Source organism: Bubalus bubalis, chromosome 21, assembly GCF_019923935.1.
Source record: "Bubalus bubalis isolate 160015118507 breed Murrah chromosome 21, NDDB_SH_1, whole genome shotgun sequence".
Taxonomy (NCBI): Eukaryota; Metazoa; Chordata; class Mammalia; order Artiodactyla; family Bovidae; genus Bubalus; species Bubalus bubalis.
In genome coordinates, this window is record NC_059177.1 from 24897677 (window position 1) to 24917632 (window position 19956).

Here is a 19956-nt window from a genome sequence, read left to right on the forward strand (position 1 = left end):
AAAGTCCAAAATTTATATGGAAGAAATTTTTTAAAAAATATGAAATCACAATGGAAATGAGAAAACCTATTTTTTTAAGATTATCATAATAAAATATTTCATGAAATATCTAAAGGGTAACAGCTTTATCCGCCCCCCACCAAAAAAAAAGTGAAAAGTGAAAGTGTTAGTCACCCAGTCATGTCTGACTCTTTGCAACCCCATGGACTGTAGCCCACCAGGCTCCTCTGTCCATGGGATTCTCCAGGCAAGAATACTGGAATGGGTAGCCATTCTCTTCTCCAGGGGATCTTCCCGACACAGGGATCGAACCGGAGTCTTCAGCTTTGCAGGCAGATTCTTTACTGTCTGAGCCATCAGAGCTGAAGCCTCAGGTATACAGTAGTAAGTCAGAACAAAATAAGAGTCATAGTTTCAATGAAAGACTCACATTATGATGTTTTGCTATTGACATTTCTTCCAGAGTTCTCTGAGTCACAGATGACTTATTAATTCAGCATATACTGATCCCTTCCTATACATTAGCACTGTTTTAAGCAAATTGGAAAAGACAAGAAAGCATAAAGCATAAGGCATGCCTTTGCACCACTTATAATCTAGTTAAGATGTTAGAGCACATATGTGAAAAGAAAGCAGAGGATGCATCTGCCGAAAATCATATGGAAATAAATGCTATAAGACTTTGAAGACACACAAAACCAGATAATTATCAGATAAGAGAGTTCAAAGAGCAGGGGAGAGTAGAGATGATCTTTGAGAAATAAATAGGGTTCACTTAAGAGGTATGGCCTTCTAGGACTGGAGTGGCAGAGGCACCTACAGAAAGTAGAACTTTCTGTTTGGACAACATGGTTCATATAAAAGGAGAAAAAAGAATAAAGGCAAAATCCTACTTTCATTCTAACACCAAAACGAAGTAAACCTTGTTACTCATTTTTGAATCATTAGATTTGCAAGTCAAAGAAGAGTAATTGATTAATAAGTCCCATCTATTAACTTTTTGAGAATGAAAGACTGTAAGTTTGAAATGATTTTTTTCACTCTATATAGACTATAAAGGCAGATTAGGAGAATGTAAGCTTTATCTTGTCACATAACTGCCTTTTCCGAGATGACTAGCTTTTTTCAAGTAATGCTCCAGTTCAGGATTAGGTTTCCCAGTAAGATTTGTCTATGGTTTAACATCACTAAAGATTAAATGCTTATTTCTCCCCAAGAAACAAACATGACTGTAGCTTGGATAATTAAATAAGATAATCACCTGATGACTTTTAAAATTCTACCATTTGTTAATTTACTTGCTTAGGATCACCTGGAAAGATCCTCGTCATTAATTCCCCTCTGTAGCTTTGGACACACACTATCTTATATTAAGGGTTTCCTGGGTTGGCTCAGCGGTAAAGAATCCACCTGCAATGCAAGAGATGCAGGAGACACAAGTTCTTTCCCTGGGTCAGGAAGATCTCTTGGAGGAATAAATAGCAACTCACTCCAGTATTCTTGCCTGGGAAATCCCATGGACAGATGAGCCTGGTGGGCTACAGTGCATGGGGTCACACAGAGTCAGACACAACTGAGCACGGAATAGCGCAACTTATATTAAGGACTAGGTTGGTAGTATAGGATTGTTGAACAGAGCTATTGCTAGCTGGCATATTCAGAGTGCAGAGTGAAATTACTGTGGATTACCTCATAGCCCAGAACTCTTCCAGTGTTTCTATTCCAGGCAATAGCATTCCATGAAACCTCCATTTCTGAAGCAGAAAAGCTTTGAACAGAAGTTCCCCTTGGGGCCAGTTGAGGTTCTACCATCCAGAGAAAGACACAACTATCTTAAGCAGAGTGGTTCATAGAAAACAAATGCAAAATATACATACAGTCTCAAGGAGGACAATTCCAGTATTGACTACAACTTACCATCTTCCCCAGAGTAGATAATGGACGCAGTACTCAGGGGTCCATCTCCTTCCTTATTATATACACCCACTTTGACTTCAAAGGGAGAGAGAGGGATGATGTTTTCATTTCTGTAAATAAACCTTGATGACTCTACAGATGGTACTCTTTCCTTGGTCCAGGTTGTCGAGCCTACTGGCCGCAGCATGACGATGTATCCAAAGTCCTCTCCATTCTGTAGTTCTTCTGGAATTGACTTGGGCAGAAGTGATCAGTCACTGAGTATTTACAAAAATATTTTGTATAGCTATTATAATATTGATTGATTATTTGGCATATCTTTTATAGAGATAAGATGGATATTTACACTGATTAATGAAGTTATTAAAAAAATAAAATTTCTATTGGGAATGCCAATTAGAAAAATGATCCCAATTAAAGATACTCAGATAAATAAATGAAAAATTTAAATGGAAATATAAAACAGGTTTTACATGCTTATATCACCTTCCCTCCCTGCTGCTACCTCTTGGCAACCACAAGTCTGATCTCTATGTCTGTGAGTCTGTTTCTTTTTTGTCGATAGGTTTATTTGTGCCATATTTTAGATTCCACATGTAAGTGATATCATGAGAGTTGCATTTCCCTTTTTGAACTACTTCACTTAGTATGATAATCCCTAGTTGCATCATGTTGCTGCAATGGGCATTATTTTATTCCTTTTATGGTTGAGTATTATTTCATTATATATATATATATATATACACACACACACACACACACAAAGAAGATGCATATACATATACACACACACACACACATACTCGCCACATATTCTTTATCCATCAGAATCTCTGAATGCTTTAAGTCCTCTCCATTATGGAATTTGAATATGATACATAGGTGTTTGGGGGCAATAATAAATAAACTTAGAGCAAGCAATAAGTAGAAAACGTACAGTAGCAGGACACTGAGGCAGTGGAAGCTAAGAGAAAGTTGAAGCTGTAAATTATACAGAGAAGAGACAGAATTTAGCTGTTAGTCAAGTAGAAAACTGGGTGTAAAGTAAATGGGAAGAACTGAAGGACAAGCAGGAGGGACTGTTGGAGCTGGGGCTGGATTATCAGAGTCGCTGACAGCAGGATAGGGCTACTGGTCTCAGAACAGTGGTGAACAGTGTTTCAATTCTTCATTTAATCTGTCTGCTTAGCTACTGAGACTTTTTCCCATTCTCAGTATTTCTCAAGTAGCTTTAAAATCAGTTTAGTTCAGTTCAGTCACTCAGTGATGTCCAACTCTTTGCGACCGCATGGACTGCAGCACGCCATGATGGAATCCTGTCCATCATGAACTCCCAGAGCTTACTCAAACTCATGTCCATTGAGTTGGTGATGCATCCAACCATCTCATCCTCTGTCATCCCCTTCTCCTCCTGCCTTCAATCTTTCCCAGCATCAGAGTCTTTTCCAATGAGTCAGTTCTTCACATCAGGTGGCCAGAGTATTGGAGCTTCAGCTTCAGAATCAGTTCCCTCCAAAGAATATTCAGGGCTCATCAAGAGGCTCTCACTTTCTTCCTTTAGAGTGGTATCATCTGCATATCTGAGGTTGTTGATATTTCTCCCAACAATCTTGATTTGAGCTTATGTTTCATCCAGCCTGGCATTTCACATGATGTACTCTGCCCATATAAGTTAAATAAGCAGGGTGACAATATACAGCTTTGATATACTCCTTTCCCAATTTGGAACCAGTCTGTTGTTCCATGTCCATTTCTAACTGTTGCTTCTTGACCTGCATATAGATTTCTCAGGAGGCACGTAAAGTGGTATGGTATTCACATCTCTTTAAGAATTTTCCACAGTTTTTTGTGATTCACACAGTCAAAGGATTTGGTGTAGTCAATTAAGCAGAAGTAGATGTTTTTCTGGAATTCTCTTGCTTTTTTAAAGATCCAACAGATGTTGGAAACATGATCTTTAAAATAAATCCCCATTAGTCGAGATGACCTGAGCTGGTCTCTACTTCTTACCATGTAGAACAATCTAATAAATACAGACAGTGAAAAGTGGAAGAAATACTCAGTCTTGAAATCTTAGAAAAGAAAATGCTTTCTTGTGTTAACACTTCTCTTTCACAGATAGATCAGAATTAAAACAGTTAACTTTGAGTGGTATGGAAGTGATTTATAAGAGTTTAAGACACTTGCTAGAGTACTTGACTTGTTTTGGATGCTTCTCTAATCTCAGATTTAATCGGCATGTTTAGTTCATCTGAGAAATGGAGGACTTCTGCTTTTGTTAGCTAAGTACAATTAATGTTTCACATGGCATTCCCTCAAGAAAGATCTGCATCCAACATATTCAGTTTAGAAGGGAAAAGAGACTTCTTTAGGTTCTTCCTTTCATCCTTTTAATATTGGCTGATCCAATGATGGAGAAATATACAGAGCTATTTAAGGTGGCCAGAAAGAGAATTTTCTCCTTTAAACAAAGAAAGTATTCAACAGTATACAGAAATTCAGACATTCCACTGGTAATGAAATCTCTTAAAGCTGATAAAGGCTAAAAATATAATTTTTCACCACTGTGTCTGTAGGAAATAAATTTTTAGTATAGACCAAGAGTCAACAAGCTATGGCCTTTGAACCAAACCTGATCTATAGGCCTGGTTTTGAAAATAAAGTGTTTTGAAAACACAGTCACACCTGTGTTATGTATAATGATATACGGCTTTTGAATGACAATGGCAAGGTTGAACAGTTGTGAAAAAAGACCATACATCCTGTAAGACTGAATAGTTTCACTGACCTTTTAGAAAAAAGTGTACCAACTGCCAGTTTAGGTGTTTATCTTTTACTGTTCAGTGTTTTATAGTCACATTTTATGTGAGATATTTACCACAAGCATCTCAAAGTTGGGAGTACTTTGAAGTATAAATGAAGATAAGATGTGAAGATATGAGTAAAAATACTTTAGAAAAGGAGTTAGCAGTTATTCCTTCTCTAGGATTAGATATCATGTCTGCTGCTGCTGCTGCTAAGTCACTTCAGTCGTGTCCAACTCTGTGCGACCCCATAGACAACAGCCCACCAGGCTCCCCCGTCCCTGGGATTCTCCAGGCAAGAACACTGGAGTGGGTTGCCATTTCCTTCTCCAATGCATGAAAGTGAAAAGTCAAAATGAAGTCGCTCAGTCGTGTTCGACTCTGTGCGACCCCATGGACTGCTGCCTACCAGGCTCCTCCGTCCTTGGGATTTTCCAGGCAAGAGTACTGGAGTGGGGTGCCATTGCCTTCTCCAGGTATCATGTCTAGGTTAGTGCAAACAAAACAAACCAAAATAGAAATATACACAAAATACACATAACTTTGGTATAGAAGAAAACATAGGTCTATTATACTACAGTGTAATTATAAACCACAGTGATGGAGTCAAACTGAATTTAGAACAGTGATTGGACCTGGATTAGTGCTAAAAGTTCAAGGGGGTACTTCTTCATCCACAATGAATGACTTTGGCCTTCAGTGGTCTCTTTGTACTCCCAAGTTCTTTTTCAAAACCTTGTTCAGATATGCTATGATGATATGCTACTGACATCCTCTCAGACTGAGTTAAGACTGTCCTGTTGGGTTCTGAGCATTCAGACCTTTTCTTAAAAATTTATTTTTGTACCCTGACTGCTTGGAACAGTGTGATTACTTATTAATTACACATTCATTGAATTAAAAACATTACTACATTCCTGGTGGCTCAAACTAATGTGTTCATCTCCTCCTAGGTATACATACCTGATTCCTTGAAGAAGTTGGGGCACCAGAAGAATTTGGCTCAGTAACTGCATGTACGTGATGCCAAATGTGAATGATAAATGGGAATTTGCATCCATTTATAGTTTCTGTTAGTATCTGCATATTTGATATCCCAAGAAAAATACACAAAGGGATTGATTTTAATTGAATTTTTAAAAAATTTAGGTCAGAAAAAAATTTTTGTAAAGTGATAGATTCTCAAATATTGGGGAATCTAGGGTCTCTTGCAGCAACACAAAAGCAGCAATATAGAACACATAAGAGAATAGGACTGGTGGTGGTGAATGTATTTCAGGCAGGAGGCCAGATTTGGCCTGTAAGTGAAGGTCTGTGGAACCCAGCTTAAGAAAAAGAACACTATAAATCATGGAAAGATTTTTTGTTGTTAATTTATATCATCTCTATTTAAGAATAGTATACATAGAATTTCCCATTATCCCCATGTATAGACTGAGTAAAAACCACAATTTACCTACCTTTAGTAATTACTGACCATGGAGGAAAAAAATAGGTGAAGTCAGGCAACTGATGAAATACTCATATGACTTTCAAAGAATATTGAAACCTATATAACCTACTCACCATTCCATAAAAACAATCCTTTTAGACCACTCGAGAGTCAGTGTTTTTTGTGGGAAACTTGTTTGGTAGACAGGAATTATTTTAACTTAATATTCAAAGCAAATACAGAACTCCCACCTTCCCTGAACCCTAACTTTGCATAGGAACCATTGGAATTCTAATTCAGGACAAAGTGAAAGAGAATGGAATGAAAGGCCTGTGGTCAGATGCTTCTCTGTCCATCAGTCTCACATTTCTAAATCTGTTTTCTGGATGTGGCATCATGACCACCTAACACTGTCATGGAGTAAATGACATGAAATGTCCAGCACAGCATCTAAAATCCTGTAAGTTCTCGACAAGTGAGTTACCCCTGTGTCAGGCCTCTTAGGATCCCATCACTCTCCCAGGGCCACACCTGGCTCCTGGCTCTCTGTCCCAACTTTTAGAAAACATCTATGTGTCTCCATGTTCTCTCATATGAAGAGAGCTTAATACTACTACTCTTTCTGTAATGGAATTTCGTGGGGAATAAAATGAACCATGTATATAGAATGTTTTATACTACTGCAAAATCATTTACAGATGCAATGTATTACTACTGTTCTGCAATGGTATTTCTCAACCTCAGCGCTCTTGACATCTGGGGGCATGTATTTTATTGTCATGAGTGGGGGTGGGTACTATCCTGTGCATTGTAGGATGTTCATCAGCATTCTCACCTCAGATACAACCCTCCCCTCAGTTGTAAAAAACCATACACGTCCTCAGGTATTGTAAAATATCTCCTGAGGCATGAATCACCCCCGACCTCTTAATGAGAGCCCCTCTAATGTATCAGACATCACAATTTTTAACTAAAACATCCATGGCCATCATGTTCTTAGGTGTAATGTTAAAATGTCCAAAGAAGTAGATGTTATGGCTATGAAAATTATCATCACTGTGTCAAAAGCAAGTACACGGGGCAATGACATGGCAAGGCTCTTTTATCAATTATACCTGAGGCTCAAAGCTGATAATAAAGGCATGAAATGCAATGCATTCCAAAGAGTACAAACCATTTATATGTAGGACTCCTTGGCACAACTTAGCCTATGAAAAATAAAAGTGAAAGTCGCTCAGTCGTGTCCGACTCTTAGCGACCCCATGGACTGTATAGTCCATGGAATTCTCCAGGCCAGAATGTTGGAGTGAGTAGCTGTTCCCTTCTCCAGGGGATCTTCCAAACCCAAGGACTGAACCCAGGTCTCCTGCATTGCAGGTGGATTCTTTACTAGCTGAGCCACAAGGGAATGACCCAAGAAAAATGCACAGAAAGGGAGTGCTGATTTAAGGGAGAGACTAGTAGGGAGATATTTCTTTTGAGACAATTGTAGAAAAAGCTGTGTATTCCCACCCCCTGCCCAAGAGAAGTAAAGGGGCTACTTCTTACCTCTTGCCTAACCAAGTGACAAGGCTTCAGGAAAAAAAAAAAAAGACTCATGGAATGTGGGGGATATGGGGAATTTGTCTGGAATTTGGGGGATGTGGGTTCTTTTAACTGGCAAATGCCTGAGAAACTTCCAAAGAGGAGAGAGACCTGGACAGTGTATTGTAGCAGAGTAAAGACAGGCCAAGTGGGGACTCATTGCACCTCCACAGAACATGGAACAAAGGTGTATGTTTGCTGAGGGCAGATTTGAAGCCCATGTAGGAAGCTGTCCGTGAGCACCATTAAAAGGGGCTATCCACAAACAGTATCTAGAAGAGAGAGATGACCTATAACCGAAAATCTGGCCATGGACCACCAGACTCCAGTAACTGAGGAGACCTTCCAACAGCCTGCGCCAAGAGATGACAACTAGAAGGCCCCAGTGGGGCACCTCCTGGACCTTCCCCACCACCACCACCAAAAAAAATCATGGCAAAACAAACAACTGCTCTCTGAAATGTCAGTTAGAGTATACCAAAGGCAAATTACAAATGACCATCAACCAGGACCATTTCTGTCCATTACCTCTTCTCCCAATCCTAATTCACTATAACTCTGGAGGAATTATCTTGGGAAAGGAGAAATTGAATAGCAGAATGAAGGAAAGGGGAGAACTGAATATGTATTCTCTTTCACACTATTGAATTCCTTACCTAAGGCAGACCTGAGCATCTGGAAATGAGAAACTTTAGATTGGCTGAAAGTCCAAATTTTATGGTAATAACAAACAGGTTTAAAAAATTTTAAAGTACAAAAATCAACCTACCTGTTAATAATGATGATTACAAAAGCTATGCCGTCTGCCTAAGCTTTCATCTACATGCAGGGAAGAACAAATTGGAAGGATTTAAAGAGCAATGATAGGGAAAAAATTATTTTTTACCTGCATTCTGCTGAGCCTAACTCATGAATATTTAGAGGTAATAAATAAAATAATTTCTAGTTCATCAACTAGTAAGAAAAATGCTACTGACCCACCATCAGCAGACATCGGGCTATGTTTCATATTTGGGAAAGAATTGTATTGAGTTAGTCAACACAATTGTTGGGGGAAAAATACTCTCTTAATTGGGGGAAAAATACAAAAATTTTCCAATACTTCCTCTAAATTATGCATCATCAGGAGTCTCTCATACCATGTATTTTTATATACTCAATAGTGATCAAATAAATCTTCTTTGTTTTTCAATATTCTTCTTGGCCAGCTAAATCTTTTTCCCTCAAAATAACTGAGTTGGATAGAAAATTACCTCCCAAGTAATGATGAGTTCAGACCGACTTCCTCCTCCTCCATTGATGTTTGTTGGTGCCACGGCAGGGACTAAAAGCAACCAAGAGAAACGTAGGATGGCAATTATTAAAGTATTTTTTCATCATGAAGAACTTTATTTTTGGATTTCACCTTAAAAAAATCTCACGCAGGCACATTATGAGAGAGTCTTCATTTTTAATGAACATAAATTATGTTTACACATATCAAAATTTCTAAGAGAGAGGACACAGTGTTTGATACATGAGCACCCTGGCTCCAAAATCGAGTAACATCATGTGTTTGATATTATTATGCATCATCTACTAATTGGCAAAATGATGTTCCATTCAGATGGTAACAGCAACACTGCTGATTTAGTGCCTAATTATACAGTTGTGCTGTAAACAAATTACTGAGGCAGTCTATTAATTAATTTTTTTCCAATAAACAAACTAAAATAATTTTTCTTTTTGTTAGTCATCAGGATATTTTAACGATTAAAAATGAATCCTTAAAATATATCAATTAAAATAGTCTTGGTTTATAATTTCATGTTTGAATCTCAAATCTCTCACTACAGAACAGGACCTTTCCTCTAATTTTTCACAGTCAATGTAAGAAGATGTTCTCTGATCAAGGATGTGATTGAGAGAATTACCTGGGTTTAACTTCAGTACCCTAAGACTCAGTGGTAGAATAATACAGAGACTGATCATGTCTACAAATTAGGAAAATATACATCCTTCAACTGTACCTTTGTAAGGACTAGTATAATGAAATATAAACATTTCAAGGTAAATTGTAGAATTGATGACAACTGTGAGCATGAGTGGAGTAGTGTAGTGTGTAATCAGAATGAAGTTTTACTTTATACATGTTGAAGTGTTAAAAAGCAGTTTTCCTGAAATAATAACAAATGTATGCTAAATCTGTGATAAGGATACTTTTTAAAGGTTGAATTATATGCAATTATTTATATTCAATCATTTTAAATTAAAATATGCAATGTTTAATTTCTCATTTAAAATTTTTCTTCTACCATGGGTACCATTCAGATAAATCTAAACTACTTATTTTATTTATTCCCATTTCATACATATTTAACTCCATAAATGATATAAGGATACAATAATCTCCTTTCCTTTTTAAATAGTAACACCAAACATTACCCACTTTCATATTCACATTAACCCTAACTTTGCCAATTTTGATCTTCAGAATTTATTCAGATGATTGCCTTGCACCCATACTCTATTTTCTAAGTCTTCCAATGCCTTTGGCCAAGTGCAGTGTGAATCAGAATAGATTCTATAGTTGCAAGGATTTTTAGTACATGATAGCTTTACAGTGACATACTTTAGGACAATTGAATAGTTCAGATGTATAAGAAAATTATTTTAAATTATGCTTAACTCTTTCAAAGTCATCAGTATTCTGGGTAATAGCAGTTCCTTTTTTTATTCAGTTTTCAAACAAACCATACTAATACTAAAACCATATTGAGAGGAATTATTTTTGATGATACCATCCCTCAAAAAAAAGTCACACTTCAGTATGATTTGGAGATTCAGGAAAATCATTATAAATACCAAGTTTCATTATGCTACTGAAATGAGAGTATCAGTGATTAACAGAAAGTGACATTAAAAACTTAATTGTAAACCTTTAGAGTCAGCATCAACACTGCCCAGAGCTTCCATAATACAAATCAGCTTTAAACAATTTAAACTGAAGCTAGTATCCAGAGTCATGAGGCACATGTCTAGATTCATATAAGGTTGTTCTGTGATAGGGCTTGGGAATTTCTATGTTTAGGCATTTCACTATGTCAGGCCTTTTCACATTTAGTTCATGGACTACTGTTAATGGTGAATGCTGGAGCTTAAGTCTGGATGTCTGCTTTCTAATACTGACTGTCCAAGATCATCAGCTACATCCTGGCCTTCCTTTTCTTCTATTAAAGACTCATCTCTTAGCTCTAAATTTTTTTAGAATGATTTAATTTATGATATCACTATCGAATATATTATTTTCCAGCCCCAGTCCTATAATAAAATGACTTACATTACCTTTAGTTTAAAAAGTGATTTATTGACATCTGACAGTTGCACACACTTTTTTGGAAGTAATTTGTGTGTGTTAAACCAAGCCAGCAGCAGCATGATCCTTCATAGGTGACTGGATAAGAATATGAATTTTTTTGGCTAGATTCATTGAGATTATCAAATGTTACCTTGGATGTGAAAGTTTGAGTGGAACAAAGAGTATCCATTGAAAAGAGTTTAAGAAGGTGTGATTTCTGAGGCAGGTTCTACTTGTATTCTTCTGTTCAGCAAACCACTTGATGCTCAATTAGTGCTTCTGTTAAATGAGTTTAACATTCACCTCATTTGCATGTGGAAAAATTGATGCTATCACTCATTGAAGCTGCAAAGCTAGGTCAGAGTTGAAAAATAAGTGGAAATGTGTGGCTGACTGCACCAACAGATTCGTAGTTAATTCTTGGCTACAATATTTAATGAAACAATTGGTAATATATTTACATTTACAAATCTACAGATTCTCTATTGGATTTTGGCTAGAAAATAGATAAGATGAAAGGACTGCTTTTGGAAAATTCTTATTTTTGACATGCCTTCTTAATCATCTTGTTTTGAATTCACTTTTTGGAGACAATACACATTGCTCTGTGCATATAAAAATGGAAAGTAAGAGCCACTGGTTTACTGCTTCTGATTGTGGACCAAAAATGCTACATGACTTCTCACTTATTATCTTTAGGAACTATATCATAAACAATCTTCTTCATCTTTAGAAGACATTGATATCTTACCTGATGATTTGGTTCTTAACAATTCTGATGGCTTGCTTGGTTCTCCAATCCCAATGCTGTTCCCAGCAACTACACGAAATTCGTATTCAACCCAAGGATTCAAACCAACCACTGTTGCATTGAATGTCTTACCATTGAGAATTTCTGGAACTGAAAAGAAGGTTATGCTTTAGGCAACTAAATTGGCACTAATTAAAAAAAAAACAACTATTTAATCAAAACAAAACAAAGTATCTGTTTTAGAAAGTCATCCAAAATCATGCATCACTTACCTGTAGAAACAGCCTGCCAACCCACAGAAAATGGTGTCCGAGCCTGAATACTAAATATTTGAATGGGGCTGTTATTATCTGAGCCTGGTCTCCAGCTTAGTTGACAAGTAGTACTGGAAATATGTTTCACTCTTACATCCTCTGGGGGCCCTGGGGGACCTTGAAAAACATGTTTTATGATGACTATATTAGAAATTGTTAAATTTGTGGATTTGGGACAAGGATATTTGATCTGTCATGCTTAGAAAATAAAATATTGAACATAATGTATTTTAGCACATTACTTGTGATAAAAAACCCTATTAATTCAGCTTACATGGTGAGAGATTAATTTAGAAATGCTTCCTTTGAAGATTAGAAAATGCCAGTCATGGGATTGTTGAATATCATCCAATAGAGAGCTAATCTCAAAAACAGAACCATTCTCACCCATTCCTCTCTCGAAAGCTAACTCAAATAAATGCAACTGATATGGAGAACTTCAAAAACAAGAGTGGTTTATTATGAATAGAAAGCATATCTAAGTTTTAGGGACCAATACTGCTAGCTAAGTCTGATCATTCCTTATAAAGAAACAAAACCTACTCAATTCAATGTTCCTATCTGTAGTCACACCCTGGGGTGTTGGAGTTTAGGAAAAAAAATTGTGCTATTTATTTTACTGCTTTATCATAATGTGGTTACTCAAAGATCTACCATGTACATATTAATGTCTTTGATTGTGAATAAACAGTGCTGCCCTCTATTTTCCATAAACCATTTATGCTTACCTCTCACAATGATATCACCATCAGCAGATAAACTTTCAAGAGTCGTTTTCACTGTGCATAGATATTTTCCTGAATGATTTAATTGAATATTCCTTATCATCAAATCCCCAACAGATTCCTGTAGATAGAAAGGGAAAAAGGGATAAAAACATAATGACACCCAGCAGGTCTCATTTTTTTTTTAAGCTGGATAAATACAAAATATGAGGCACCTCTGAAATTAGGAGATATACCAGTATCATTATACTTTTTCATACTTGACCCCTTTTATTACCCCCTTAATTATAATTGCATCTAGAACACAAGCATTTCTATGAAAGACATAAAACAAAATAAAAACAGATGCAGCTTTGTAAACAGACAGTGAGTGATTATCCATGCAAATAAATATGGGGACAATAATTAACAACAATGTTGATTCATGTAAAAGGCTTGATTCACTTTATTAAGCACTTAAAAATTTCAGCAACTTACTCCTCCAATCCTCTCAAAATGAGCCACTCCTTTTTTAAAGTCAATGACATCTCCATTGAAAGACCATACAAATACAACTTCAATGGAGGGGTCATGGGACACCTGGCAGGGTAGGACTATACTCTCGCCAACTGTAACATCCATTTTGGAAGGTGGAACGGTAATAACAGTCCTCTCTGTTGAGAAAAAAATTATTGTTTTAAAACCTTATAAAATGCTAGCATATGGCTATAAAATACATATTTTGAATCGTTTTGCTATTGTTTGAAATTATATAAGTCCAACATGAAGCTCTACTATACTCAATAAGAAAAATTATATTCCCACTTTTAAAATATTTCTACATTATTAAATATAACCTATTACTTGTAAGAAAATTCAAGACACATTCTCATTTATACTTAATATTAAAATAAGTAGAAACCAGGGACCTCAAAAGACAACATTCACTACATAGAGAGTGTACCACACCATTTTTATTATTATTTTATTCTGAAATTCCAGGCAAAACCCACAAAATGGTTAAAACTCTAATTATTTGGTTAATTTCATATACTAGAAACAAATTGTGTTCCTAAGTTCATAATTACAATAGTTTATATTGTATTAAAATTTATAATCATAAGTTTATATTTGCCAATGTGAATACTACATATTTATTCTATTTCTGACATAGTTGTGATAAAAAAATTTTCTATTTTAGATTAAAGTGCAACATGAATAGGACAGAGGTAACTTTTTTATTTTTCATCCAGATTTTTTAATTTTTTTTATTTTATTTTTAAACTTTACATAATTGTATTAGTTTTGCCAAATATCAAAATGAATCCGCCACAGGTATACATGTGTTCCCCATCCTGATGCGTCACAATATCAATCCTTGCTCTACAAGTTCTATCATGTCATTGACCAGTTTCAAAGGACAATTTGAAAGGACACAAACAAATATCCAGTTGGACTCAGGAATCCTATATTTCTGTGGTTAAAATAGACTCATAGTGATATCATTTTTTACACATTTTATATCAAACTACATAGTTATGCTTATAGAGCACTAAGAATTTATCAAAATGGCAACTAAATAACCATAAAGAAAAAAAAAAAGAACTTGGACACACATTTACATGTAGATATGCACTATCTTACCAAAGTAAAATATATTCTAAGGGATTAATATTTAAGATTTAGGAATTTTGGCAAATTATATTTTAAAAATATTGTACATGAAGTTTCAAAACAGTTTTAAAGCAAAATGAAATTAGGACCTTGGAAAATCTCTTTCTCTAAAGATCACTCATAAGATAAAATTTAACCTTGTAGGAGGTAGGCTAAAATCTTTCCTTTCATTCTGGCTTTTCTGTATTGCTCAAGAAATCAAAGTAGCACTGAAGTTGAATGTGTATGTTCATATGATGAGTTTGCCACTGTATTTTATCAATAGAATGTTTAAGTATTGTTCTAATATTTTAAAAGTGGTGACTGTTTTCTTAACAATAAAAAAACAGGAAGAAATAATCATAGGCTTTAAGGTACACATAAATAAAAGCATCATGGAAAAATAAAAACACATATTATATTTCTGAATATGATGGAGGAAAATTTAACCCAGTCTACATCAGATGCATCTTCTTATTTTTATATATTAAAGATACTCTTTCTCTTATTATGTTAGATGCATGCACTTTTTACTCTATTTCTGGGGAAACATTTCTAGAATGATTTTTAGGGCTAAATCCATTCTTAATCCCAAGCCTTCTTCACGGGTCTCCCACAAAGAAAAGATAAACAATATCACGGTTTCAATAGTACTTTTTAGAACTAGGGAATATTTTCCTTCTTGTAGTATCTTTAAAAAAATATTTCACTAACATCTTATTTACACTCATAGGAGGATGAGGTGGATAATTCAATGTGCTGGTAGAATAGAACTGCTCTGATTTAAAGTTTTAGATCATGCAATTAAAAATGATTTTCAAACATTAAAAATGAAAGCCTCTCCTTCTAATTATGGCACTACAAAGTGACACAATTAGACAAATCATTCCCTATATACATAGCTCACCAGAAGTATATTAATGATGACTAAAACTCCATGAATAAGAAATAATTTATTACAATGTTCACATATTTTCACTAATTAATTCACTTATTAAGTAATATTTATTGAGCAACCACCAAATTACAGCTGTCTGCTAAGTAAAGGAAATAAAATGAAACATTAAAAAAACTAAGATCATGGCATCTGTTCTCATCACTTCATGTCAAATAGATGGGGAAACAATGGAAACAGAGACAAACTATTTTCTTGGGCACCAAAATCACTGTGGATGGTGACCAGAGCCATGAAATTAAAGACACTTGCTTCTTGGAAGAAAAGTTATGACAAACCTAGATAGCGTAATAAAAAGCAGAGAAATTACTTTGCCAACAATGATCCATAGAGTCAAATACTCTTTTCCAGTAGTCATGTGTGTATGTGAGAGTTGGACCATAAAGAAGGCTGAGCACTGAAGAATTGCTGCTTTTGAATTGTGATTTTGGAGAAGACTCTTGAGAGTCCCTTGGTCTGCAAGAAGATCAAACCAGTCAATCCTAAAGAAAATCAGCCCTGAATATTCATTGGAAGGACTGATGCTGAAGCTGAAGCTCCAATACTTTGGCCACCTGATGTGAAGACATGGCTTATTAGAAAAGACCCTGATGCTGGGAAAGATAGAAGGCAGGAGAAGGGGACGACAGAGGATAAGACAGTTGTATGGCATCACCAGCTCAATGGACATGAGTTTGAGCAACCTCCAGGAGACGGTGAAGGACAGGGAAGCCGGTGTGCTACAGTCCATGGGGTTGCAAAGAGCTGGGCACGACTGAGTGACTGAACAACAACAACAATGAAAAGAGAAGGAATAAAAGCACCAAATAAATATGATGCAATGTGTGCCTTAGAGGTTTATATCTAAAGCAACAAGCTAATATTAAACAACTGATATTAAACAACTCATACTCAGAAATACGTAGGTATAACTATGATGAAAAGTGAGAATGTTAGTTATTCAGAGTTGAGTCCAACTCCTTGTGACCCTATGGACTGTAGCCTACCAGGCTCCTCTCTCCATGGGATTTTCCAGGCAAGAATACTGGTGTGGGTAACCATTCCCTTTTCAAGGGGACTTTCCTAACCCAGGGATTGAAGTGGGGTCTCCTGCATTGCAGACAGATTCTTTACTATCTGAACCATCAGGAAAGCCCTGTAACTGTGATAAGTGCCATATATTAGAAATAAATAATTCTATTAAAATAGTGAATGCTGAAGGATCATTTTTTTAAGAAAGAGTTGTTTTAGTTGACAGTAAAAGGCAAATGGATTTCTAGGTAGTGCAGTGGTAAAGAATCTGCTTGCCAATGCAGGAGGCTCAAGAGTCAATCTTAGTGTGAGGAAGATCTGAAGTAGGAAATGACAACGCACTGCAGTTTTCTTGGGATAACAAAGGATTGGACATGACTGAGCACACATACAAAGAAGGCAAATAGGAGCTAGCTAAGTAAACATAATTGGCCGGAAGAAGTAACTTTATTCACCATGCAGGCAGGAGCATTTACAAAAAGTCTGTGTAAAGAAAAAATATAGCATGTGAATACAAGGCAGCCATTTTGCTAGAAAGCAGTGTTGGAGAGTGAACAAGGAGTGAAATGAAAATTATGATAGACTCAAAATGTAAGCTTTAGATGTTCTTAGGGACAGCTACATAATATGTGGATTTTTTTTTAAATAGGGAAAAAGCACTTTGCTAAATATGGAGAACTTTGATTTAAAAATAATATATGTATTACCTATAAAATGTAACAGAGTAATAGTGATACATGAGTAACAACATAAGCATACAAATTGCAAAAAATATATTTTTAGTTCAATTTTATATAATTCATTAAATAATAATACTTTATTAATAAAGTTAAATCCTGATTGATCATGAGAGTTTTCTTGCTTTTCTGTAAATCTATTTATTAGGTCATCAGAATTTACATTTTTAGTAATTTTATTTTAAGTGATTGACATCAATTGCTCATGGCAAATATAAAATAACAAATGCTTTCTGAAATTTTTCTTTTAAAATTTGCAGTCGTGTTTATGTTGATGCACTTGTTATAGAACTCTTGAGAGTATTTTATAGGTGTGATATTGGAATAAACTTCCAATGAATTATTTTGAAATGTTGAATCTTAGAATATCTAAAGATAATGATTCTCAAGGAACAATTTTTCTCTAAAAAGATTTAACTCTTCATACAAATCCATTCTGCTTAAGTCTGGATTTAATTTTAGATGTTAATCTAAACAGTGAAACTTATATTCTTTGGACACATCCTGTAACTTGGGAAGGTTTCACAAGAAACTGAAAGTGGCTTAGTGGTTTGTGTATAATCCAAAATGTTTAGGCATTCTACTGCTGTATCTTCAATTATGAAGAAACACGCATTAATAATTGGTTTACCTGAAACTTAGTATAAAAGTAGTATTTTTCCCATTGGGTAAATTAATATTTAATTTGAATATCCATTTCTAAGCCTCTGGATATTAGCTTTCTAGTGTTGCACACATTTTCAAAATCATGTATGCTAAACTTTGAAAAATTCATGCAACTATGATATGCTTTATTGCAATGTCCATATGTAGGCTTTTGTTTCATAATACTTTACTGACAAAATTTACTAGCTTGGCCCTGACGGATCCTGTCCTGGTGCTCGGACTGAAGAGTTAATATTTGTACAAATGACATTTGACATCCTCTAAGGATAGATGGGGCAGCTGACCTCTCACCGTGGATCTTGACATTGACTACTTTCTCATTCTCTTGCTCCCCTGAAGCCCCTGCTGTCATCCTCTGATTTTTCCACAGCTGCTGCCATCATCACCTTTATCAATTTGGCCCCAGGTCCTGATGTGCCACCCTCCTCTGGGCCTCAGCTCTCAGCACTCACTCCCATGAAGCACATGGGTATACACGATACCACCTGTTGTGCAAGAATGTTGACTGCATGGTGCACACACCTGAACCCGTTTGTGCACAAGTAGCTGCTGCTGAGCCGTAAAAACTTGTTTGTGCTTCTACCCAGCATATCTCCTCTGCTCAAGTGCATACTCCACTGTCCCTGTAGATTTTTCACTTACAAAGTGCAAGTTCAGAAACAAAGTGATCAAGGATTTCAAGATAGTGACAATAGAGCGTTAGACCAAACATGAGGCAAAACTCAGCATGGGATCCTGTGTGACTGGGCTGCACAAGGCTGAAACCAGCCCTGGATGACCTGTTAAAAAATTGCTGATAAAATGAGAAGCCTTGGAAGTACAAAGCAGAGGGAATAAATGGCATAGAGACATACCAGTTTCTGTAGGGTGAAAAAAAAAGTGGATTATATTTAAAAGAAGAAGCTTCTATGTAGGCAGACTTGTTATCCAAAACAGGGAATGCATGATTATCTGAGCACAATTTCCCTGTGAGTACCCTCCTGTGGGGGTGAGGACAAGAACGCTTATAACTACTGTATTCTGTCCTCACACCACATGCGGACCTGCTCTAATCCTGTGTAGGTGGGTCTCCAACACCCACAAGACTGCTAATTGCTATCTAAAGAGCTCCCTTCTGCAACCGCCACAGTTCTATCTCTGAACTAGAAGTTCAGTTCCCGCAGAGACAAAGTCACACTTGCAGAGAATGGAAGAATGGTTCTCGAGCAGAAGAAACATACAATTTTTATGCTATTTTAGGGAAAGAACAAGGAGTAGCTTTAGTTCATTAACAAGTTCAGACTCCTCCTTTGCATACACTTTAACTTCTTAAGAAACTAACATTGGAGGAAAAAAAAAAAAAAAAGCTATTCAGATCATCTGGTGGAGTGGAGGGATTTACATATACACTTCTAGTGTACTCTTTTCCTGGGACTGCATACATTCTGGTACAGTAGGTGCAGTAAGATGAAGCTCATTATTAACACTGAAATACTTCTTGGTATTTGTGGAAAAGTAAGATAATTAGGGCCTGAATTATAATGAATTAAAAAGGAAGGATGTCAACTGTGCTAGACTCTATCATTTGTAAAACTTTGAAATTCTTTAAGGCTCTTTTTCTGAAACAAAATAGGGGGATAGTAATTCCTTTTCATTTCACATAATTATATTTTTCCTACCTATTCCTTAAGTATTTATAGAAATTCTGCTCTAGTAGTTTAAAAATTTAGCATGAATTTCCTGGAGACTGTGTTCAAAATGTAAATTTCTCTGCTTCCACAAGAATTACTGATTCAGCAGGGTTGCAGGGAGGATCTAGAAATGGATTTTTAACAGGTTGCTTCTTCAGTTAATTTTGATGTGGTCAGTCCAGGTCCATGCTTTGAGAAATATTGCCTTAGGTTTTGAAAACTGAACCTGAATTTTCTATTTTAGGAAAGTCCAAGCTATGTAAACTATATTGTCATAAAGTCACCAATGCTTTGGTTTCAGGAGAAAAAAGTCATATCCAATAAAATGTTACTAATTAGTGATGCTTCAAAAATAAACCAAGATGAACTTCTCAGGCTATTCAACTATAATTAATTCTGTGTACTTTGTTTGCTTTTATTT

General features: G+C 35.9%; 1 protein-coding gene across 1 annotated transcript in view; it reads right to left on the reverse strand.

Annotated features, from left to right (window-relative positions):
* CNTN6 (contactin 6) overlaps positions 1–19956 on the reverse strand; it is a 262943-nt gene that overhangs the window by 24741 nt on the left and 218246 nt on the right. The window contains exons 12-18 of the mRNA XM_025272271.3: positions 13342–13517; positions 12868–12985; positions 12098–12256; positions 11826–11975; positions 8991–9061; positions 1918–2152; positions 1690–1805 (exon numbers count right to left, since the gene is read on the reverse strand). Of these exons, the coding sequence (XP_025128056.3) occupies positions 1690–1805; positions 1918–2152; positions 8991–9061; positions 11826–11975; positions 12098–12256; positions 12868–12985; positions 13342–13517 (1025 nt within the window). The remainder of the gene's footprint in view (positions 1–1689; positions 1806–1917; positions 2153–8990; positions 9062–11825; positions 11976–12097; positions 12257–12867; positions 12986–13341; positions 13518–19956) is intronic.